The 26497-nt window shown below is 37.1% G+C and overlaps 1 protein-coding gene across 1 annotated transcript in view; it reads left to right on the top strand.

Annotated features, from left to right (window-relative positions):
• Nucleotides 1-10871: 10871 nt before the first annotated feature.
• Nucleotides 10872-26497, top strand: part of LOC145674556 (sialin-like) — a 162976-nt gene continuing 147350 nt past the window's right edge. Inside the window, exon 1 of the mRNA XM_081744730.1 lies at nt 10872-11063. Within this exon, the coding sequence (XP_081600856.1) occupies nt 10935-11063 (129 nt within the window). The 5' untranslated portion in view covers nt 10872-10934. The remainder of the gene's footprint in view (nt 11064-26497) is intronic.

Below are 26497 nucleotides of genomic sequence, written 5' to 3'. Positions count from 1 at the left end.
GTTACACATATGATCCATTAACTGAAAATTTGGTACTTTCCCGATTCTGAACAAGCTTAAGAAACAGTCAGTCTATTATAGAATTCGGGACTTCACCGATTTTGCAGATTCCAAGCACCTGATAGGTGGTAACATTATTACGTATGTGATCAATGAATGAAAACTTTGTTCGAAATATTCATACAATGTATATGAAAGTTAAAACTTTAAAATTTCAAGGATGTACAAAACCAGCCGAAACCAAGCTCTTGATGTGCAGCTTTTAAGATTATCATATAAATGTATTTCTCTCATGTTTTATTTTTGTTTCAAAAAGAGGGTGTGTGATATTTTGAAGTAAAAATACTACATACAATTGTGCTAGTTATTTGTGTATCTTTTTTTAAAAAAGTAATTATTTTTGTGTATAAGAAGTTAAAAAATTATATATATATATATATATATATATATATATATATATATATATATATATATATATTGGAAAATGAAGAATTGGAACATGGAATTATTATATATATATATATATATATATATATATGAACTTTTAGAATTCATAATGTAAATATGTTAAGAATTAAAAAAAAAAATCTTTTCGAAATTCATGGTTTATTTTAGAGGTTCTACATTATTATCTACATCAACCAGTAATCAAATGAGTTCTTGTGTTGTAGAGAAGCGAAACAAAGTATGCTTATCAATACAAAGCAAAATTTTGAAAAAAGCCCAAAATTTCCCAAACAAAAAAGCAAAGCAGAAAAAACCGAGTTTTTTCCAAAAAAGACGGTAATTTCCGAGCCCTTGCATCTCTACCGAGATAAAAACGGCCTTCGTAGCTATGCGTTTGTAGTGTATGTACCTCAAGTCTCATTTGGGCTCAGGATCGAAAGTTGTGCCTATATATATATATATATATATATATATATATATAGTGGCAGATCCAGAATATGATAAGGGGAGGGGCTAAACCATACTTTGCCGTTTTATACAGTGTAAAGCATGAGTGAAGCCCATTCTACCCAATGTATACCTGAGCGTCAACTATACCCCCCGTTGGATCTGCCACTGTGTATATATATTTCCTTCAAAGTTCACCTTCATGGAAGGAGGAAGATTTATTGAAACGCTTCGACAACGCCATACAATCTGGTTTAGAATATATTCTAAATTGCTATCATGACTTCAGTCTTCCCTGCCAGTTGGTTTTTGTGGAGCAGGTATCCGACGAGCCATAGCCGTAGGCTATTTTCGCCTTCTTGGCATCATTCTGTGGTTCCCGATGTCTAATACTATCACTTTTCGAACAGGATATAATCTTCCATATCGATTCTTAGGTTAAAGATTGGTCATTGCTAGTTGTCTATGAATTATTTGAATTTAACATCAAAGCAAAGCAATCCACATGGGAAGAACCTATTTTCAGCAAACAAAAGGTAAGCATGAATAATTATTTAAACACTCTATTTTAAGATCAATGCAACATATATTTGTATTGTGAACTGGAACTGCTGCAATAATACTTCAAACAAAAGCTATTTCACTTACGTGAAGAATTATTTTACAACAGAAACCTTATACGGAATAGGTGCATTTTGTATTATTGTTATCACTGGGTTAAACATCTACGAAGTTCACTCCTTGTTTTCCATTCATTGATCTTCTTTCATGTATTAGAACAGAAGAAATTTAGAATTGTCTTAGTGCAAAACATGCATCCATGTTCGTCGGCGAAGTTTCGAAATGCCCGAGATAAAATCGGGCTTCGTTCCTTTGCGTTAGTAGGGTATTACCTCAAGTCTTATTTGAGCTTAGGATCGAAAGTGATATATATATATATAGGGTGTCCCATTTTAATTTTTCCACGGAAATATCTCGAAAACGGTTGAACATAAATGAACTGAACAAAATCTCAAATAGAAAATGTCATGGGACAAATCGAACGATGATGTCGCTGTGCCCCCAGAACCGCTCTTCAAGGCGGCCCGGGGCCCAACTTTAAAATTTTAAGTAGAATCAGGGAGTGAGTGACACCTCGTTCGATAGGTCATTAAAAACTTAAAAGTGATGTGTCAAAAGATTTTTCATAACGGTCACCGTATTCAAAATGGCCACTAAGATATGATACGTGTATCAGATAAACTTCCAGTACCATTATGAAAACGGTTGAACATAAATGAACCAAACAAAGACTCAAATAAAAAGCCATGGGGCAAATCGAATGATGTCGTGGTGACCCTCAGGGCCGCCTTTCAAGGGGGCCCAGGCCCAACTTAGAAATTTTGAACTAAAGTATGGGTCCAGTGATACTTCGTTCGATAGATCTTTACACTAAACAGCGTCGTGGCAAAAGATTGTTCATATGGGTCACCTTTTTCCAAATGACCGCCAAGACATGGTGCCTGTAGCAGAAAAAACGTCCAGTATCACTAATCTGAAAACGGTTGATGATAAATGAACAGGATAGAAACTCGTATAGGAAATCGTAGAGGGTATTTATCATTCCACGCCTCGAGAATAATCCAACGATGAAAAAGATTATTAAAGTACAGTGACATAATGCTAAAGAGGAAATCTAATTCTTAGAAAATTTTGCTTTGGATCTCCCTCCGTAAGTGGGTGAGGCGGGCATGACTGGTAAAAGCTCACATGAGAACCCCACTTTTACTTGCATTAGGTATGGTTTGACTGAAACACTTGAATGTAGAAGTGACTGGTACTTAAATGAGCCAGTATTGTGCAGACGATTTTTGAGCATTACCTTCGGTGATTTCCTATAGGAGTTTTATTCTGTTTATCCGTTATTATATTGAACCGTTTTCATGTTAGTGGTACTGGACATTTTATCTGGTAGAGGCACCATGTCTTGGCGGTCATTTTGAAAACGGTGACCTATATGAACAATCTTTTGCCTAAATGCTGTTTAGTGTATGAAGATCTATCGAACGAGGTATCACTTGACCCATATTTTTGTTTAAAATTTCTAAGTTGGGCGTGGGCCCCATGAAAGGCGACCCTGGTGGACACCGCGACAAGATCATTCGATTTGCCCCATGACTTTCCTATTTGAGTTTTTGTTTGGCTCATTTATGTTCAATCGTTATCATATTAGTGGTACTGGACAAGTAACATACGTTTATCTAATACAGGTACATATCTTGGTGGCCATTTTGAATACGTTGACAAATATGAAAAATCTTTTGCCACATCGCTCTTAGATCTATCGAACGAGGTGTCACTCGCCCCCTGTTTCCATTTAAAATTTTAAATTTGGGCCCCAAGTACCCTTGAAGAGCGGTCCTGGTAGGCACCTCCACATCAGCGTTCGATTTGCCCCATGGTATTTCCTATTCCCCATGGTATTTCAGTTTATGTTCAGTTCATTTATGTTTAACCGTTATCGAGATATTTCCGTGGAAATATTAAAATGGGCCACCCTATATACGTATATATATATATATATATATATATATATATATATATATATATATATATATATATATATATATATATATATATATGTGTGTGTGTGTGTGTGTATGTATAAATTATCTTTTCTTCGAAGTTCACCTTCAGGGAAGGAAGAATATTTATTGAAACGCTTCGACAACGCCATACAATTTGGTTTGGACTCTATTTAAATTGATATCATGAAGATAACACATGCCTTCAGACTTCCGTGCCAGTTGGTTTTGGTGGATCAGGCTTCTGACGAGCCATAGACTTGACTATTCTTGCTTTCTTGGCATCATTCTGTGGTTTCCGATGTCTAATAGAATCACTTCTCAAACAGGATATAAGCTTCCATATCGATTATGAGGTTGAGATTGCTCTTGCACTTGGTCATTGCTTGAATCTAACATTTGAGCAAAACAATCCACGTGGGTAGAACCTCTTTTCAAATCATACTCTCCTTTCTACTACAGTCTTCAGACAAGCTAGAAGGCAAGACTAGACTAATTGCTGCATCATCCATAGAATCAGGGGCTTCGCTTAAAACTTTACCTTCGTTCCCTCTAGGCCTTCACCTCAGTAAAAAGTAGACATAGGATTTTTGTACACTTAATATTCATGAAATATGCATGCAAATATGAGATTAAATGTGTTAAAATATGTACTTAATATGCACTAGCAATGCAATAAAATAGAAGATTTTCAAATATGCAGCAAAGTTGTGACAAAGTTTCCTAGGTGAAATATAACATCAAAAGTGTATTTTACCTGTCAGGGACTTCTCTTCAAATTTTATGTTTTATAACAGTTAAGGCGTATATACCCCTAACCTTTCTAAAACATAAAATTATGAGATTGAAATAAGCACACTGCTATGAGAACACGGTCTCTAGTTTTTCTTCACATTTGTGTTTTAGAGTGAATTTACCTTACCTGAAATAATACTAGCCTAACTTTTCTATACGTTTTCACTATACATAAAAAAGTTTTCGTTTTTAAGAATTTACTCCTTCCCGTAACTAGCCTTACAGTATATCACAAGGTGCTTCTATTATTCATTTTTGGTATCATTTGTGACATTTGTACCCAGAAAAGGGCCTGTTAGCATCAATTGATATTATTGAACAGTGTTTATGGAGAGGAGCAAGTTTAGTATCTATACTTTCTGAAAAATTGAAATCTCACCCTTGAAGATATTTTCCCATGGCTTCAATTGTTTTGTAGTCGAAGTTTCCGGAAATAACCTCTATCAATTTATTTTCAATAGAACGTCCCAATTCACTAGGAATTGACCGAAGCTCGAGTCGAACTTCATCAACTAAGGCTAAGCTTTCACTGAGCAGCATTCCTCGTATCTCTTCTTAATGAATTGATGATACAATATTACAATGTATTTATCATTATCAGCTTTCTCTTAACGGCTTGGCAATTGTAAACGTCTTTGCTCTGCTGATCGGTTGCTAACATTTTTGGTTCTCCATATATTAGGTATTCTTCCATCCTCCCATGCAGAAATTCATTCTGTTGCATGCTTACTTAAATGCATAGTGAAAACTAAAACCGGATTTACTGCATGCTATAAGCATACATGAAATAAAAACTTATAGAATATGCTCCCAAACACTGATATGTGCTCTAACCTTTGAAATATATGTTTATATGTACTAAAAAAAATCAAATTTGAGTTGTATTGCTGTATTTAGAAACTCCTACCAAATTTAACAAAGATGCATACAAGCAAACAAAATTTGCACTTGCTTAAAATTCCGATGTCTAGTAATGAGAGTTTTTGAATAATAGTTGCCTTATGGTTGGGAGCGTGAACCTCATAAATGTCAGGTATGTTAGAATCCAGTAGATATAAAGGGACTGCATTCACTCTCTTGCTTAAAAAGTATAGGTAGACATCCCCGAAACTCAAATCTCAATGACATTATAATGAGAGCACTCCTTTCAGCAGGATACCGGCAATAAGGAAGTCAAATGGATGTAGTGGACCTGGTGGTAAAATACCAGATGGGATGACATTAATACCTTGAAAGAGAGGTAAATTGAGATTTTACATGCAGAGACACTTTTGAACCTTCCAACCTTCCTTTCTCCTCAGTACAAGCGGACAATGTAGCCAGTCGAAAAGAAACAAAAAAAAAAAAAAAAAAAAAAAAAAAGAAAAAGAAAAAACAGAAAAGAAAATACAGTAACCTAACAGAGAAGTACCAATTTGTAACCATTGCCATTGAATCTAGTGGATCGTGAGGCAAAGATAGCCCAAACTTTGTAAAGGAAGTAGGTAAACGCATTACCCATTTATCTGGTGATGATAGAGCAAGCACCTTCCTAATTCAAAGAATAGTATGCCACTGTAAAGATTTAACGTAGCATCCATATTGTGAACCATACCACCAGGTAAAGAAATAGACGAGATTCGCCTGCTTTAAAACACATTTCATTATATTATCTACTTTTTTCTGTTAGAAGAATAATAATTTTGATTTATGTCTTACAATTAGAATTTTATATTAGTATTTATAAAATTACTACTATTATTAAATTGGTAAATTTATTAAATTAGTACTAATATACTAATATTACTATTTATATTAGAATATCTTGTTACTTGTTCTCATGGTCTCTATTTTCTCCTCATGGTCTTAGCTTTCATATATTCTTGTTGTTGTTTTCACTTTTTAACTAGTTTCCTGTCCTACACACATTACATTTCGTTATTATTGTTTTTGTTTAATTATGGTTTCCTCGTTTGATATATCTTGCTGTTGAATATATGTACACTGTAAATTATATAGTGTAATGAACCACCCCAAAGTGCGCTTTTCAGCTATGATGTAGCACCTATGAGGTGTTTTTCTGAACGAAACACCCTTAATTGTCGCGTATACATCCTTTTGGTGTTAAGGTTCCACATACAGGTGTAAGGTGTTACTTTACGCCCCTTGTTAATGTAAAGTACAGTTAGTAGGCTAGAGAGTAAACGATTACGCAGAGGTGTAAACTGTTCAATCAGGAAGATCACATTAGTCGTTTTATTACTCTGGTAAGTATATATTATTGTCATGTATGCAAATACAGTATTCTTTTCAAATATAAATATTTTAAACATTGGTCTTTAAATGAAATATACGACTAGTGTGAATAATATAGGGCGGTGTAGAAAATTAATATGACTAGATGGGTCGCGTAGTGATGGAAACTGACGTAACAACTTTAATTACTTAAATGGTTTGGCGTATATCATACGCGCTTTTGGAAAGAAATACATTACAGGTAAAGTATAGCATATCATAATGATAGTTTCATTGGCATTAACATTTTTATTATTTAAAATTGTAACCAGTTAAGAACACCATAAAAGAAGCCAACGTGCAGGTTTACTTTTGGCACATCACTCGAAATAATTGTTGAAAAATTGTAATTCTGCCACTAATTTCCTTTATATTGTCTTCTAAAAGATTTTCGTTGGGCGACATGAAAATATCTCACTTAGCATAGATAAAATTCAAGGGGGCCACCAGAAGTAATTGTTGAAAATTTATAATTGTTTTTCTATTTGCTTATAAATATACCTTTCGGATGTATGGCATAAGAACTACAGTGCAAAAACACAAACCAACCTGTGATAGGTGGACACTAAAAAGCACGAATGCTATCTAACCGAGTCGGGGAAGGGCGAATCTTATGGGTGTGTGCGGGTTGCGCGTGAAGGGAACAAACGCGTCGGCGATGATGGGTATACCCGTAAGTGAGGATAGTGAAAAGAAGTGGGTTTTGGCAAAGATATGAATTTCAGTAGCACTTGTCATGGTTTCATAATAGTAACCCTCCACTTGTAAACATAAAATACAGCTTCTGTATACTGTGCAGAAATACACCGAATCTAATAGAGTCATCTTTCATATGCACTCATTTTATCCATCGAAAAGCACTTGTAATGATTCTACACTAGTAACCCTATAGTTGAAACCCAAAATTTCTTTGTATAAAATTCTATCGCCTGCAGAAATGTGTTCCTTATAAATATGAATTTTCATACAAACTGTTGAATTTTACCTGTAAATCTTCCAAAATGTGGTGCGCCAAAAAATACACCAGCACCGAATAAGCAAAAATGAGTTATAATGCAGTATACGAGAGCCTTTGCTCGTTAAGAGCTGGATGAAAGGAAATGCTTATTAGTACCATTTAGTCTGTGGTTAGTATTTATTACGTTTAAGAACGTTATATTGAAGTAACAATTGCATGCAGCATTCAAAGTTGGAACCCACACAGCAAGGAATATTTCCTCAACCAAAAAAAAAAAAAAAAAAAAAATCCTTGGTTTCATAAAGGTTTTTCTTCTCTGGAGATTTCCATGCTGGTTTCCCCAATGCGTTCCGAATATTTCCCCAATGTGTTCCGAATATACTATTTAAAAAAGTTTAAACTAGTGATGGCAAAATTATAAGGACTACAGGGTCACGGATTGCACTGTTCGAATCTCGAGGGCCGCAGCCCTGTTTCAGTTTTTTAGCGTCCTTCATCAAATAAATAATAGAATAACTTTTGAATGCGGCGGTGGAACAAACTATTTACAGATGTGTTAGGCTCTCTTTGGAAATTTAAAAAAAAAAAAGTGTGTCGTTTTTTCGAAAACTCGGGAGAAATAGAATCTATAACCAGGTTAAAATGCCTTGCTGGTCTCAGCAAGAATTCAAGTTGGAATTATACTGGAATATTGCTAGTTTATGTTGGACAGGCTGGATTCAGCAAAAGGTTTCATAATCGACAAGACATGCTGGAAAATTTTACTGTATTAAGATGGTCCAGCAAAGATTTTTTATCATACATATATTTAAACCTGTGGAGTTAGTAAAACGACAAATGCTAAATCTCTAAAATTGTCAGAGATAATAAAAATGTCAAAAGCCTCATAACGGGTTAATATTTATGCAGGGTTCCTACTGGTCAGGTAAGTCAGGGAAAATGACTGAAAATCAGGGAAAGTCAGGAAATTTTATAAAATATATTTTTTCTAACATTAATTGTACACCAATTTCAGCTTAGCCAACCATAAATGATCACAGCATGGGACATTTCTCAGATTTTTATGGGAGGTAAGTGGAATGTATGTATGAGCAGTTGCTTACTCTATTGAAGAAATGTTCTCATATATAAATATCGAACGTTATTTATTCCTTATTTATATATCGTCATCCGAACTTGTTGTGAAAGTCAGGGAATTTCCGACCAAATGTCAAGAAAGGTCAGGGAGTAGTGGTACTATTTATTAGAAGTACTACTTTTCCAGCGTAGAAAGTGTGGCTTATTAAATCACTTAAGAAGACACATATCTGTTCTTGTGTTTTTCTCGCCGAGACCAAGACATTGTTTTCCGTTCTCTGTGCATCATCTATATTTCTAAATTTCAAAGAATTTCTTGATAGCTTCGGCAAGTTTGTTTGTTTTCTGTTTTTAATGTAAGTTCAAATTTTTAACTGAATTTTAACCTGTTCTATTTAAGAAATGAATCATCCAAAACTGTGCGGTGCATGCCCATGGGGTTTCTCTGAAAGAGGTTGACGAACCGACAGTAAATTTCATTGGTTCATCATTGCTCTGTGCTAATCCCTTGCGCACACATCGCATAATTTTGAAACAGATTGAAAAAACATTTATGATTTCGTAGGTGATTTGTTAAGCCATTACTTTTACGTTGATAATATTTGAAATATAGGTCTTTGAAATCCATTTCCCACGTTTTGGCAGCCTGTATTTTTGAAACGTAGATTTTTTCCAAAGCTCAAGAACTTCTTTTTTTTGACATCCGGTATCTAACATTCAATTTTTGTATATGTGCTAATCTAACACCCTCTATATACCTGAAAACTTGTAAATTGTTACCAGGAATAATCAGAAAATTTTCGGTCGCCAAAAAAGTGGGAATCCTGGCATATTTCCTTGTAGGTCACTAATATATTCCTTGTATAATTCCTCATGCTATGTCAAATTGTAATTGTTGTGTTTTTGTCAAATGTGAATAATATCTAGGTACTTAACATAATAGTTTTTTATATATAGTTTGTATTCCATGTATGTAATGTTTACTTAAGTGAACTAAACGAAATACCTTTATGTATAACAGAAGTTTTCTTTGATTTTCTTAAAAGTGTACAACTAGTAGAATAGTAAGTGATGCATGTTCATTGTACGTATTTCCACTCGTAATCAATACTTTGTCAAAGTGTAATGGAATATGCTCCCACCGAAGGTGTAAGAAAACACCTTTCAAGCGCTCCCCCTTCCCACAGGTGCATAATGGTTGCATAACGTTACCTACAGTTTATTGTCTTGATCTGTATATTGTGTTGCATGCAGTGCACATGATAAGGCCTGGAGGCCTGTAGTTTATAAAATATGGGTTCAATTTGTGGATTCAATCAAGAGTAGTAAACGTGAAAGGTCGTGCATCTTATCAGATGTAACTGCTGACTACACATTTCGCATGATGGACTAGTGCTTCAAATTTGGGTTTCTTCTTCGTGGTTGAGGAAAATCATACCAATAAGTAAAGACAAAGTGAGAAGAGCCCATCGTGCAAAATGATGTTTACAGCAGTTACATCTGTAAAGTTGCATAACCTTTAACGTATACTACTCATGTATAAATCCGCCAATTGAACCCAGATTTTAGAGACTACAGGCCTCTACGCCTTATCATGTCACTGCATATAAACCAATATACAGATCAAGACAATACACCGCAGATAACGTTATGCAACCAGCATGCACCTGTGGGAAGGGTGAGCACCTCAAAGGTGATTTTTTACACCTTCGGTGGGAGCATATTCCACTACACTTTTCGGGTGGAAGCATTTACACCCTAAGGTGTAATTAGGTGGAACAAGAAAAAATTGTTTCGTCCTAAGGTGTAATGTTACACCTTCCTTTTCAGTTACATCTTCCAACTTGTCAATTACACCTCAAAGGTGGCAGCATTTAGGTTCCACCTCAAGGTGTAAGTGAAGGCAGTGAAGTTACTCCCCAAAGGTGTTTGTTTACACCCAAGAAGTGATAATTTGGCGGCAAAATTTGCAGGTTCGATACACTTATAAAGTGTAACGTTGCACCTTACAAGTGTAACCTTACAAGTGTTGCACCTTACACCTCGTGGGTGTAGTTGTGCGAACTCGATATTATACACCTTTGTGGTGTAACAAATCAGCCAGTGGAATCTTTGCACCCTTCACCCACACCTAAGGATAATTTCCACAAACGAAAGTGTATGCTACTACATATAAATTATCTATTGTCACTCCTTGAATTCACAATCTTCTATCAATTTAGTGGACACGAGTACCACAAAACATTTTATTCGCGTTTTCCAGAGCGTATTTTATTTTACTTTTCTTTATAACAGGAACCATTCCTGCACGATACATCCTGGCATTCGTGGTATTCCTTTCGAATACCTCAAACTTCTTGGTTAGAGTCAACATGAGTCTTGCAATTCTTGTCATGGCTGGATGTCAACAAAATGAGAGCGTTCATGGAAATGCAATATTAAACCTCTCAAACCACATCACCAGTGATTTCAGTTCTACAGTGTGCCCGGAACCAATACAGGTAGGACGAGGAATTCACAATGCATATTCGATATATTTACAAACATAGTTTTTAAATATTTTTCTGAGTTTACGTTTATGTTTCTTTGATAATAGTCAGTTGACAGCAAGTTGATACGTGAGGTTCAAGTAGACTCGCATTCTCTGAATTGAATGAGTCTTTCGCTGTTCCTCTGTTTTTCCGAAAATTCAGCTGATAGTACAATTTGTCATGTCTTTAGTGTTATCCAAGAGACGAGACAGAACAGCACTTTAGGGAGGTGATAGGAGACAAGATAAATCATTTTTAAATACAAATATGTATGTTGTTTGAACAAAATAGCATTTTCAAAGCACAAATTGGAGACTAGAGAGACCAAAATCTCTTGTGGACATAATTTCTCGTGTGCAAATAACCAGCAAATATATTTTACGGCGGATGGTACATATTTTGCCTTTAAAATAACCCAAGAGGAGCTCGTCAGATGAAAACTGGGTAATCTTTGTGACGAAGGATTTTGGGAAGCACCCTCCTGCAACAGGTGTTTTAATGACTTACGATATGATCGATCCAGTCTATTTTTGGTGCTATCAAAACCACTGACACTGAGGACGAATGGTAATTGTCATTTTCACTAATAAGACCTGTATTTTTTTTTCCATTTTTGATACAAACAGCAGTATTGTGGTCGTTCCATGGTGTGTGGCAAAACACAATTCCGTCCACTATAGTCTAAAAATGAAATGAAATCTTTAAGTTTTACGTCCTATGATGGTATAGTCTAGGTTTAGATATAACTGAATTGGTAGTATATCCGGAAAGAAAGTCTGTCGCGGCGCTTTTCAACTTCATCTAACACTTTATTAGTTGTCACTAATATATGCAAACCATTTTCTTTTTAAGGAAAGAGCAGCTTCGTATGTGATTTAATACTCGTTCATCTTTAAAATGTGCTTGACAACCAAAATCTTGGATTCGACAACATCACTGTGCGAGGAAGTGAAAAACTCCCTCCATTTCCATATATATTTCAGTATTTATATGCTAAATGAAAAACATATCAATGCAAATATAATTAATATAGTGCGATAATAATATGAATAACGATATTGGTAAACGATATAGTCATCTGGAAATAGACTTAAACCAGTATCTTTATGCACACGATTATTAAGCTTTCTGAACGATCTAAAAAAAAAATAATAATATGAAATCTTGTAGAATAAAGAACAAATACTAGTTTTGTGTAAAATGGATAATATTTAATAACTAACTAACATTTGGAAACTGAAGATGAGAACAAAGTGAATGAATAGGTATAACGATGAAATAGGACCTTACAAAATTGCTATGGATGTTCCAGACTACAATCATATATAATTGATTCTAAATAAACATAGAAGTATAACAATTTCAAAATGATTGTATGCAGTGGCAAAGGGTGGTAAGAGGCCCTGAGGCCCGGCCTACCTATTTACTTTCAGAAATTATAATTTATAATTAATTCATTTCCTTGCACAGAATGTATGATATTTTCTAATTAAAAAACATTTTATTGTTCGATAAAGAAATCGTGGTTAGCACCACTGCTGGGAGGCTCACCGAGCAGTGTTTCAGGCGGCAGTAGAACTGCCGCCAAGCTACTCAGAAAATCTCGCGAGAGAACATGTTGGTAATAACTAGGCTTCGGATTTTTGCATATTTGCATGTTTTTTTCCTGATGTGATATTGATATGCTCTTTAAACAGAAATTCGTTTCAGGTGTTTTGGGGTAAAATAACAGAGTTTTATAGTGCATATATTTGCATATTTCGGAGGTTAGTGCATGTTTATGTCGTTACTGCATATAAATGCATATTTAAAGGAACGATCAAATTGATAGTTTTTAACATCCAACAACTTTCCTCATAAATGGAATTTCAAGTTTCTAATATAAATTAGACTCAATAACTTAAAATGGTTGATTGTTGTCGGTTTAGAATACCTTCCAAGGTCATGTGAAAGAATAACAAAAGGGTGAGTGATTCATCCTCCCAGCAATGATGCGTGACTGTCACCTTTTGAAAGAAGATATAAATAACGGTGTCAAATCACCCACAACAAAATTTCCAAGTCATCCATCTCAGAAGTTAAAGTTGTTACTGTTGTGTGTGTGTGGATTTGAAATTGTGTGGTCTCGTGGCAGTATAAGAATGCCAAAAGAAAAATCTGGGTCCATTTAGTTGTAGTGCGACATCTTCAAATTCGAATTTTAATTAGCTTAGAATTGTGTCGAATTTTTAAACATTTTAGTACCACCAAGAATAAATTCTGTACCATTGAAATAAACCAGGGACGGTCATTTAAAATTTGGCTACTGAAATTATCTGTAGTGAGACATTTTCAAATTCGAATTTCAGCTATCTTGATGGTATAAAAATCTAAAAAAGGGAAAATTCTAAACTAGTTAGAATTCGAATTTAAAGATGTCACACTACTGGTGATTGAAGTGGCCAAAGTTTTGAAATGGCCCTCTTTTGTTAATTTGAATGGTACAATTTTTTATGGTACAAAAATGTAAGGAAATTGGACAAAATTCTGAGCTAATTAAAATTCAAATTTGAAAATGTCGCACTACAGGTGATCGAAGTGACCGAAAATTTAAATGGTCCTCCCTCGTTTATTTGAATGGTACACTTTTTTTCTTGGGTGAACAAAAATGGACAAAATTCTGAGCCAGTTAAAAATGTCGGACTACATGTGATCGAAGTAATAAAAGTATACAAGTATAACAATATACACTTCTCCCTCATACCTATTCTCTCTATCAATACAAAACTGGGTACACACATTTCTTATCCTCTATCCCCTATAGTACTTTTCGGGATACATTTAGATTGTCTACTTTTAGCCGAGGCCACTCCAGATGGGTCCAAAGTTGATGGGAGGGATTTTTGGAGGGAATTTTCCCTATATTTTCTCACCTGTTCAGATGCATTATGGGCCCCAATACATAGCACCTCTGCAGTGGTGCCCACCCCCCCTTATGTCTATGACGCACCCCCCCAATTGTCTATCCCTAGGTGTTCTTCCATGAAAAAAATCTTCTTTTCGATTAATTTTACCCCCCCCTCATCAAACATATTTATATAGATTTTAACCCCCCAAATATTTCAATGACGCAGTTTGCGTCATAGCCCCCCCTTCTGGGCACCCCTGACCTCTGGAAAGCTTGTTTCATGCTGAAGAGAATGAACTATAAACCATGATTTTCCAATGAACAGTGTTGATGCAATAGCTATTTCACTGCGATTTTCTTTATACCAACGGAGTTAATGGACCACAGGGACTTATTCCGTTGTCCATGGTACTTAATTTTTTGTGCATGAACATATCTTTATGTTTATGGAATAGACTAGGTTTGATTCGGATGTCCGGATGGCACGTTCATGCCCGTTCCTTGTTAGCTAGTTAAAATTCAATTTTGAAGATGTCTCACTATAGGTGATCGAAGTGGTCGAAACTTTTAAATGGTCTTCTTTTGTTAATTTAAATAGTACAATTGTTTTCTTCGTTGGACAAAATTCCTGAGCTAGTTAAATTCAAATTTGATGATGTCGCACTACAAGTGATCGAAGTGGTCGAAATTTGTAAAAGGCCCTCTTTAATAATTTGAATGGTAAAATATTTTTCTTGGCTGGACAAAATTTGGATAAAGGTGTCGCACTACAACTAAATGAGCTCGAAAAATCTTCTAGAAGTTATCTTCTGAAGTAATAGATTGAAGCTGAGAAACGTTAACAATTCAACATGAAAATATATTTTGCAAAGTGTATGCTAAACAAGTAATACTTTCAAAGTAAGCAAGTTTGTTTTCAGAAAAGGACATTTCTATTTTGTTCGATAGCAAAAACTCAAACTTCAGCAACTTTTTTTGTTTTTTTACATTTTCATAGCAGTTTCAAGTCTGGTAAAAAGTTTACGCAACTATGAAACAGCCTAGATGTAGCTTTCTTTTTGCATACTTGACAGAGTTCACCCCAAAGAAACCGTTGAAAAATGTATTTCGGGAAGAAATGAACAACCTTTTCAAAAATGAGCTCTAAATATGAGAGTATTTAAATATAAGCTTGTGTGGCTTTCATACACACCTCTGTCTCCAAACGTAAATTCCCTACTAAGTCTTCAGTTATGTTTTCGATAACTTTCCCTTCTTCCCATTTATTCCTTGTTCAAATAACTTTATTCCATTTAAAGTATCAATATTATAGTCTAAATTGTAAATTATTGCCGTTTGAGAGGACAATGTTACGGCAGCAGAAAATTGGATACAAAAAGTAATTTCAAGTGGATTTATTTTCTTTTAAACAAGAACATAAGGGTTTTAATATAGACTTTTATTACAGTAAAAATTGCCTTCAACAGACCCTTTATTAAACGAAAATTTATTTTAAACGGAAATATTTCACGATCCCATGAATTTAAAGGTAAAACAAAATGTGTTAAATTCTCTTGATTAGGCGGAACCTGTGTTGCGAACAACGGATATTAAAATACACTTTTTAACAGAAATTTTCAAGTTCCGTAATACACTGTTTAAATTTTTTTAGACATTCTGTGAGAGGTTAGGTATAGGAACTGCGTTGTCTGTAAAGATCTTCGTTTATTTGTTACCCTACACATTTACTCTAGTCCACCACCATGTAAGGCCCTAGATACCGTGCGAATTTTTGAACGAAGTGCGAATTTTTGTTACATAGTTATCTGCAGATAACAATAACGCGTTCTCTAGTTGCTCTAGAGATAGGAACAAGGAGCATAATATACACAATAGATCAAAAGGGAGCCAAAAGTAGAGTGAGGAGCGCTGAAAAGTGCATACAGGGTGTCTACTAAAATTCCAAAATGAAATTTCGTGACCTTTCCTTTATCAAACCATAAAATTTCGGAACATTCTCAAGAGCGGAGTTGGATGCGAATTGGGTCGAATTTTCATGCGTGCGATTTGGTAACGATTTTGTAGCGACTAAAGCCGACCATAGACATCTTTGGTTGTGAATTCTGATGTTTTGTAGAACAAAATTTTCCAGTCTGTACATATATTTGTACAGATTTAAAAAAATCGTGACCCAAAAGCTAAATTTCTTGACTTTCGCGACCGTTTTCTCATTTCGTGACCGATAGACACCCTGGCATAGCATCTACTTCTTGTCTTAGACTTAGGATTTTTTTGTTTACTGTAAGTTTTAAGTGTATTAATTCGTAGCATAAATAAATAATATAATTGAATACGTTAGGCCTATATACCACATTTTATCTCACTATGTATGTACCTTATTTATTTTTCTAAGCATAGAGCTATCTTGGTTAACTTTGAAACCTTTAATGGAAATATTTGCGAGTCCTGTTCAATTTCGCTAGGCAGGTTTTATTATGTGCTTATGCCAGAAATGTTTATTTACTTCTCTTAGTATATTTATTCTTTATTCACAGATACTTGGCGTATTATTTGTAAAACAATGACGGATCCAGGATATGATCAAGGGAGGGGCTAAACCATAGTTTGCAGCTTTATCCAGTGTTAAGTAGGATTGAAATACATTTTATCCAGTTCATACCTGAGCGTCAAGGGGGCCCCGCCTGTATATATATAGGCGAAAAATTCTGGCATAAAATTCTTATCTAATGTGAATAAAGTGTTCCTGGGAACAACGACACACGGATTTCAAATTTATCGGGAAGTAACATTGTTTCTTTGAAATACTGTTCCTTAACGACCCGTAACACGGAAGGAACATTTTCCATGTACAGTAATGTTTTAACAAATAAATGAAAGTTTTAGCAAGAAAACACCGAAAACTACATAGTTTATATTGTAGCATGAATGCATCATTATTATACACAAATATATGTAGTTCAAGTAATACAGCCTTTTTCTCTAAAGATTAAAAAAAAAATCCTCATTTAACTTTAGCTTTCGATTCGTGCATATTTACAATTTTTAGTGCATATTTGCATATTTTCAGTGCATATTTTCGTGATTTTTAGCGCATATTTGCATGCATATTTTCCCGTTTTTTAGTGCATATCGATCCGAAGTCTAGTAATAACCTGCGAAAGAAACCGGCCTCAGCGCTTATCGACTTTCATTTCTAGATAAAGCGTTTCTCTCGAAACCTTCGATTTCGATTCGATATGTCAAACAAATAAAAAGCAAGTAAACGTGGGCCCCATTCCGTACCAACTTTGCTTAATTTTACGGACTCTAACGCAACGCAATATAACAAAATGAACATAATAAAATTTCCTATTATAGAATCCTCTATGTTAGTGATCTTTTGAAAGTTAATGTGTTATTAAGGAGAGAAGACCAACGCCTCTGTTGAAAATAGAACAAACAGAGGTCAATACAGCTCTCCATGTATTTGCACAAAAAATATTTGGAGTTGTTAATATATAAAGAGTAGCGTATGGAAAAAAGTATGATTCTGAGGGGAATCAAGTGACATACAAAATACCAACTGAAAGCCTGTCATGTGTTTTGAATAATATAATTAAAAACGAAATTTTACAAGAAAAGTTTGTTTCAGTAACTAGACGAAACAGCATATGTTTCTTATGAAGCGCAGATAATGTGATATTCCATCTTCCCCACCCGATCACACTCAATTGAAACAATTAAATTGCATTACAGCGAATTAAGATCAGCTATGAGTCACATACATGAATTTCATTATAAAACTGAGATCTGGATCGAATAAGTGCTGTCGATGGTCTACAGTTACGTTAAATTAATGTGAGTTTGTCTTCTTGTGTTTCTGTAGTAAAATATTTAGGCCTTATGCAGAGTCGTTTTGACATATGATGAGGGTCATTCTAAAGACCTGACTACTGCGGGAAACACATGTTAGTCGAACGGTTTAGTATGGCAAAAATCACGCGTCAGAATGACTCTGCATAAGGCTCTTTATCTATCGATAAACTGTTTCATATTTTGTAAAAGAAGATATACTTCCGATATGTCACGCTTAGCTACAAAGGAGTCATGCTAACATTGACTGCGTTCAGAAGAAACTGTGCATGATTTGTAAATATTAGTTCGCTGCAGTTGGGTGGTAAGGAAAAGCAAAGCTTAAAAGCCCCTCTCCTACAAAATTTTAGATATACTTGAAATTCAGATGGAAATAAATTTTCCTGATTTATTCCCTTTAGAATCTGTAGAACTACTTGACTGTGAACAGTTTGAGGATTACAATAGTGATTTTCTTACGAAGAAATTAGAGAATCTTCTTAAAATGTATCCTACGGTAATCAGCTGCGGAATGAACTGACAATCATCTTTTACGACGAAAGTCAGTATCTTAGACATATTATTTTACTTCAATACATCTCATGAAATGGTCTGGAAGAAGTGTACCTAGAATGTCTTCGCTTGTGACATGTGAGATTAAGTATTTCAGTTACTACAACACCATGTGAAACAAGAATATGGGTGCCCTGAAGAAAATTTAAAAATTCCGGAGGAGTATAATGAGTAAGTACAGACAGTGCGTGAGCTTCAATCGCTACAGAAATGAACTCTGAGGGATATTAGGTAAGAAGAAAGTAATATACACCCAGACAACACGTAATATGCACTATCCATGCATAAGCCGTACATGTGCACATGTACATTTGTGTCGATGATGAACACATACATAACCCGTGCATAAGCCCTACACCTGAATTTACGTGGATGAAGCACACATACACAACTCGTGTATGTGCACATGTGCATTTCCGTGGGTTATGCACACGTATATAACCAGTGACTAAGTCGTGCATGTGCACATGTGCATTTACGTGGATGAAGCACACGCACAGAACTCGTGTTTAAGCTGTTATGTGCACATGTGCATTTGCACGGATGAAGCAAACATTTATATAACCCGTGCTTAAGCCGTTATGTGCGCATGTGCATTTGCATGGATGCAGCGCACGTACGTAACCCGTGCTTAAGCCGTTATGTGTACATGTTCATTTGCGTGGATGAAGCACACATTTATATAACCGTGCTTAAGCCGTTATGTACACATGTGCATTTGCATGGATGCAGCGCACGTACGTAACCCGTGCTTGAGCCGTGCTTGTGCACATGTGCATTTGCATGGATGAAGCACACATTTATATAACCCGTGCTGTAGCCGTTATGTACACATGTGCATTTGTGCGGATGCAGAGCACGTACATAGTCCATGCTTGAGCCGTGCATGTGCGCATGTGCATTTGCGAAGATGAAGCACAATTAAATTACCGGTGCTTAAGCCGTTGTGTTCGCATGTGCATTTCCACGGCTACTGCACGTGTGTATGAGACGTCCATAATACCGTGCAAGTGTTTACTTTTACTTTCATTCTTTTACTCTCATTCTCATCAACAATATAAAGTATCCTCCAATTTTGGTAGGTGTCGCTTTTCCTCCAGGCGGTGTTGTAGAAACTTTTCGACGAATGACAGCTGAATGATTGTAGAAACTCCATAACGTCCGCTGAGCTAGGATACAAGATCAACAGGTGACAGCACTGTACTGTTGTAACTACTGTCAGACAGTTCATAGGTTTATAAAATTATTTTCGTGACCGATTACAGCAGAATATGTTGCGTTATTTGTTACTTGGCAAACATGTCAAAGATACTAATTAAAGCATTGCTCGTTGCAAATAATAAACTCCAAAAGTAAAATTCTCACTGACAATTATTAGTATCTTGTGATATACTTTGAAGGTGATGTCCTTAGTTTTTACACCTTTCGTCTTCAACCTAACATCTATCACACTCTCTCGCACAAGACTGCTCTTACACAACCAATTACAGTAACGGATATAACTCGAACTGTCCAGAACAAGAAAAATACTGCACCTGGTTTCGATGGGATTACTTATCGACATATTAAAGAAGCGCCTTATCAGTTGCTTTACCTTCTTTCTCTCATTTATACATTCATCCTTTGTACAGGCTTTGTTCCTTGTGAGTGGAAGACTTCCAAAACACTGATGTTCCTAAAACCACACAAACCACCAAATACTGTTTCTTCTTACCGGCCTATTCAACTTACTTCTGTGTATTGGAAAATTCTTGAAAGAATCATTGTTCGACGCCTTCATTCTTATCTAACAGAACGTAATATAATCCCTCTGTATCAGGCTGGTTTCCGCCCCGGTTTTAGTATCAATGATCAGTTGCTTCGTCTGTCTAATATTATTACCAATCAGTTTAATACACAATTTCCATCTTGTCTAGTGCTCTTCGACCTGGAAAAGGCATTCGATAAGGTATGGCATGAAGCTCTCTTATATAAACTTATCCGTCTGACACTTCCCATATCATATATCAGGTTTATCTATAATTTTCTTCACAACCGTATTGCTTATGTTGCTCTTAATGACACTCTCTCGCACCCGATATTTATTCTCTCTGGAGTACCACAAGGGTCTGCCTTATCACCTTTGCTGTATCTTCTATATGTAGCAGATATGCCACCATTGGCGCCAAACACACATATCTTTCAGTATGCAGACGACACTGCATTTCTTACATTAGGCCGGACTATCCACCGCATAAGTACTGAAACTAATGCATCAATTCAAACTTTTCTCACCTGGTGCACGAAGTGGCGTCTGAAACTCAACCCAGATAAAAAAACACAAGCAATAGTCTTTCTCCCGCCAAAACGCAGATCACGGGTACATCGAAATCCTTCACTTCTGAATATCCAAGTAGATAACATGCGGGTTCATCCAGCTAAAAATGTAACGTATCTGGGAATTATTTTTGACCACCATCTCACTTGGCGCCCTCACCTTCAGAATGTAATGCAGAAAGCATATAACAGGATTAACCTCATCAAACGCCTCACAGGTACTACTTGGGGACCACGAGCAAATACCGTTCTTAACACCTACAAAGTATTCTTACGACCAGTCCTGACCTACGGATTCACTGCATGGATAGCCGCACTCCAGCGTCATTATGAAAAACTGAAAATACTAGAACGACATGCCATCGAATAGCCTACAGAATAAAACTTCCTAGTCCTACTCAAGATCTTTACGACATTATGCCTTTTCCACATCTTCTGTTCCATCTTGAAGCTTTACGGACGAAGTACATTACTACCCGATTCGAGTCCCGGCATCTGTTACTCCTCACCACAATGCAAGCAGACATCCCGTTCAATCCACCTCGCCAATTACAGGATACGCCTTTGTCGCTACTTTTTGCACTTTACCGCTATACCCTACCACCTGATCATCCGGATTTAGACGCAGTTGCAGCTTTTTCATCATCCGTCGTTCCTCATTACATAGCCCCTTCATCCTCTGCACAATAACAACCTCATGTCTTACCAGGGCACCGTTGGTCTTTCATCACGTCCAAAGTTGGATAGAACATAACATTCATCTGGTACACTATCACGTATGTGTTGTGTTGAGACAGTGCACTTCATGTTCCTCTTTTCATTTACTTCTTCTACTTTTCTTTTTTACCATGATCAAATAAATTAGAACCTGAATAAAATGATGATTAACTCCCCGTGTAACCAAATTGCACTTAGACCATCTATTGTACTTGTATTAGCAACACCAATACGTATTGTAACCTATGCCAAAGAGAGGGCGTAACCCTCTAATGGCTGGGAGTAGGAACATATTTTATAAGGATAAAACAATTAGATAAATAAAGATTTCAATATTACCCTATTCCCGTAACAAAAAAACTTAGTTTTTCGAACTGGTCACCTGGAATCTCTAACCAGGTAAAAAAAAATAGGGTATCCGTAGCTGGCGGAGAAAAATAAACGAGTCATTTGGTGTTTCCATCCCCATTGTTTGAATTTCAATCGCGATCTTCTGTATACGGTTGGATTACTTGCCTCCTCGAGGTCCAAGGAAACAACCGTCTAATTGATTATAAGCCTCCACGGAGGCAAACAAACTAAATTGATCCTAATAGTTGACGACCCTTGCTATTGTTTTTGGCTTCTCGATTTATTTGATACTCTCCTCTTCGGAGGCGGAGATACCTGGACACAGTTGACGACCTTGGCATATCTATCGGCTAACGAATTCCTGTTGTGTTTTCCTAACACAGTACCATGGCTTCTCCTACACAACCCTTCTATCAGCATTGGGGATTACCACATATCATCCCAGGTCCAGCTGACGCTGCTGCTCTTGACAGACAACGCAGGGAAAACCACAAACGTGCTCAAGGCACTAGTCGATCTCCATCTGGATCCCGATCTCGCTCACGTTCGCCAGCTGTTTCATGACAAACTCTGTCCCAGCCATCAAAGAAAGCACACACCATTAGCGATTCTGAATCTGAACTTCAGATAGATCTAGGAGACGACCGGCAATTTCCCCCATTAGAACCACCGCAACGTCCACCGGTATACAGCTTTCTCCTTCAACAGCTTGATCCTAAATTCGCCAATCTCAAGATTCTGCTCCAGCAATTCTGTAAGTACGTGCCTCGTACGTCAATTTCTGAACTAATACCTACTCGCAATGGCATCATCATCAAATCCACAGATGAGAAACTGGCCTATAAATTTCTGAACCGCTGCAGCTATGAAGTCTTTGGCAAAACAGCCACTATGACAAAATTAACCGACAAAAGAGCCAAACAACCAGCGCCACCACGGAAATCGCCTACCTTGTCTGTAGTTATACGTGGTGTGGACCCGTCGATCACAGACGAAGAGGTTGCCGAAGAGCTCAAACAGGAAGGCCATGCCATTACGAAATGCATCCGCATTAAGAACAATATGGGCCCGACATATATGATGCGTGTTCTTACTTCGCATCAAAAAACTATCGATGAACTTCTAACTTGAGGGGCATTTATCTTCAAACGTCGACACCGGGTCGAGGCATCTCGCACTCCACAACCTCTACCGCTCCGATGCAAAAAGTGTCAAAAATATAATTCGCATCCAACATCAAAATGTCCCAATCAACCAACGTGTGGCTTTTGCTCCGGGTCTCACTTCACTAAGGTCTGTCCAAATACCCACCAACCGCCTAAATGTACCACATGTCCTGAACAACACCCAACGTTCAGTTACAAATGCAAAGCCAGGCCACCAGTGGACGAGATTAAACCTGAACTTGTGGTGCCTATCAGAACGCCCGAAACTAAATCTGAATCTCCGCCTATCACTTCAGTATGTCAACCTATCACGATCGAACAACTTCTTGCATTTTTCACCGTAGCTCTGCAAAACATTCATCCATTTAAAAGACAATATGTACTCGAACAAATCCAACTTGCAGCTTAGGCAACTCTTAACGTCACATTAAGTGCTACATATTCAGGTCCGTATGCTTATTTCCTTGCTACTGCGGTCCCACCTAGCTCTTAAACACCTCACTTACTGTATACCGATCATTATGGCTTTAGTATTTCTGTTTCTGAATATCCGGTCTCTTCAATCACATAAACCACTGTTTGAACAACTGCTACTAGAAGAACAAGTCAATGTATTTCTCCTTAACGAAACTCATCTGAAGCCTAAACAAAGCTGCAAATTTTCACGATACACACTGCTCAGACATGACACAACCATACCCATATGCCGTGCAAATGGCGGAGTCGCCCTTGGGTTTTCTCCATCAATCGCCTATCGCCAACATTTACTGTCAATACCAAACATCCCGGAATACATCATTACCACTCTATACTACAAAGATATATATGTCACTTTGGCTACCATTTACATCCGCCCTGGTCATGCCATACCTCTAAAAATTTTTCAGTATATCTCAAACACGTTCCGCACCTACATCATTATGGCCGACTTAAATTTTCACAGTCGAACAGCCCACCAAAAGGAAGAATTTCTAGATTTCATTGCAGCCGAAACATCCGGCACATTCCATACCCTGCCTCATTCTACCCGACCGATCTCGGATACCACTCCAGACGTTGTCATTACTTCAGCCAGTATCTCTGCACGGTGTACTCTCACAGTACTCGATCCGCTTGGTAGTGATCATGTTCCCGTTAAATTATCACTCACTTCTTCACACCGTCCAGCACCCCACTTACCTCCTGTCACTCGTACCACGTTGCGCTTCGACAAAGCCGACTGGCCAGGATATCGAAATTACCTCAGTAGCATTTTTGCAACCTCAACTTTATCAGAAACGGAGGAAGATCTTCATAATTCTTTAGATAGAATAACTACAGCACTCCATGACGCTACCAGCCGTTTTATACCGACTAGTACATCCCATAGTTATCACCCAACGCTCCCGCCCCTTTATTTACCACTTATCAGGCGTTCACGAGCGCTCTACAAAGATTACAAACGTACAGGAAATCTAGAGTCATTGCACTTACATAATCAATTTTAACGCACAGTTCACAATTATGTTAAAGCATATAAACTCCGTCAATGGATAAACGCTTGCAATAATTTGGCAGACGATGCACACTCATCCAGATACTGGAACCGTTTCAACATGCTCACTGGTCGCAAGACCCACACTACCTATCCTCTTCTAGAGAATGAAAATCCCCTTCACACAGATAAAGAAAAAGCAGACGCCTTCGCAACCTATCTACAATCTATTTTCACTCCGTCTGAAGCAGCCATTCCTCGCAGGCATCCCACACATACCTTTAACATAAATTCACCAGAACTTCAACCCAGCACGTCTCATGTTTTACCCGAACATCCTCTTACTACGCGTATCACTGTAACAGATATAAACTCCGTCACGGCTCGCAAACGCAATACTGCCCCTGGTCTGGACTCAATCACTTATCGTCATGTCAAAGAAGCGCCTCTCGCCTTACTACACCTTTTAGCAACTATATTTACGTTTATTCTCCCCACAGGTTATCTTCCCCCTCAGTGGAAGACTTCCAAAACACTCATGTTTGCTAAGCCACACAAACCACTAAATTCCGTATCATCTTACAGGCCCATACAATTAACTTCGACTTTCAGCAAAATATTGGAACGCATCCTTGTCAAAAGACTTCAAACTCACTTAACAGCGAAAAATTTGCTGCCTTTACATCAAGCTGGTTTCCGACCAGGATATAGTATTAACGATCAGTTACTTCGCCTCACCAACATGATCACTAATCATTACAATTCTTCCAAGCCTGCCTGCTTAGTTTTATTAGATCTCGAAAAGGCAGTTGATAAAGTATGGCACCTGGGACTTTTATTCAAGCTTCTGTCTTTCCGTCTTCCAATCACGTACATCCGCTTCATTTTTAATTTTCTTTGAAACCGCCTGGCTTACATTTACATCAATGACAGTGTCTCTTACCCTGTTTTTCTTCATAGCGGCGTTCCGCAAGGCTCTGCCTTGTCCCCACTGCTGTATCTGCTTTATGTCGCTGACATGCCGTCCTTACTGCAAAACATTCATACTTTTCAGTACGCCGATGACACGGCTTTCCTGGCGTTAACAAAGACTATCTCTCAAATAAACACTGCGATGAATGAAGCTATCCGTCGCTTTAGCGATTGGTGTCGGACGTGGCGCTTAACAATAAACGCTACCAAAACTCAGGCCATAGTCTTTATTCCAACGAAACGTCGATCACGAGTTCATCGAAACCCAGCTCGTCTTGCCCTTTCCGTCAATGATGCTGCCATACAGCACTCAAAGACAGTGAAATACTTGGGTATAACATTTGATCATCATCTTACATGGCGTCCACACCTCGCTACCGTTGTAAGCAAAGCCAAAAATAGATTAAATTTATTTAAATGTCTCATAGGTACAACGTGGGGTCTCCATTCTTCTACGCTCATCAACACCTACAAGGTCTTCCTCCGTCCCGTACTTACATATGGTTTTACCTCCTGGATATCAGCAAGCGCAAAACATTACGAAAAGCTCTTAATAATGGAAAGACATGCTCTCCGCCTAGCCTACCGCATTAAATTACCAAGTCCAACCCGTGAATTGTACGACCGCATCACATTTCCTCACCTTCTTTATCATATTGAAGCTCTTCATATTAAATATATAACTCAACGGCATGACAGCGAACACGCTTTATTTTTTGAAACCGTTTACAGCGACGCTCCCTACACTCACAGCCATCACCACACGTCTACGCCTCTCTCACTGCTTTTCACATTATATAAATATACCGTACCTCCAAATCATCCGGACTATAACATCATCAGTATCCTCAGCACATCACACGTACCGGCCCATATCTCACCTTCATATCATGCACAGTAAACCAGCTTGTTACTAACAGGACCTCCTCACGTATAATAAAATAAATAAATAAATAAAACTTATGGCAGTTTAATACAGTTCATAAATGTCTCTTTGCCCAACAGAAAATATTTTTTTCGCCACAAATATGTTAAATCTCTTTCCCAAATAGAGGGTGTAGCCCTCGCAATGGGTGTTAGCTACACCATAGCTAGCTAACTTAAAAAAAACTTAGTT

This window comes from Thermobia domestica, chromosome 17 (assembly GCF_964235325.1).
Source record: "Thermobia domestica chromosome 17, izTheDome1.hap1.1, whole genome shotgun sequence".
Taxonomy (NCBI): domain Eukaryota; kingdom Metazoa; phylum Arthropoda; class Insecta; order Zygentoma; family Lepismatidae; genus Thermobia; species Thermobia domestica.
The sequence above is the reverse complement of the archived record's forward strand: the minus strand, read 5'-3'. Positions and strand labels throughout refer to the sequence as shown.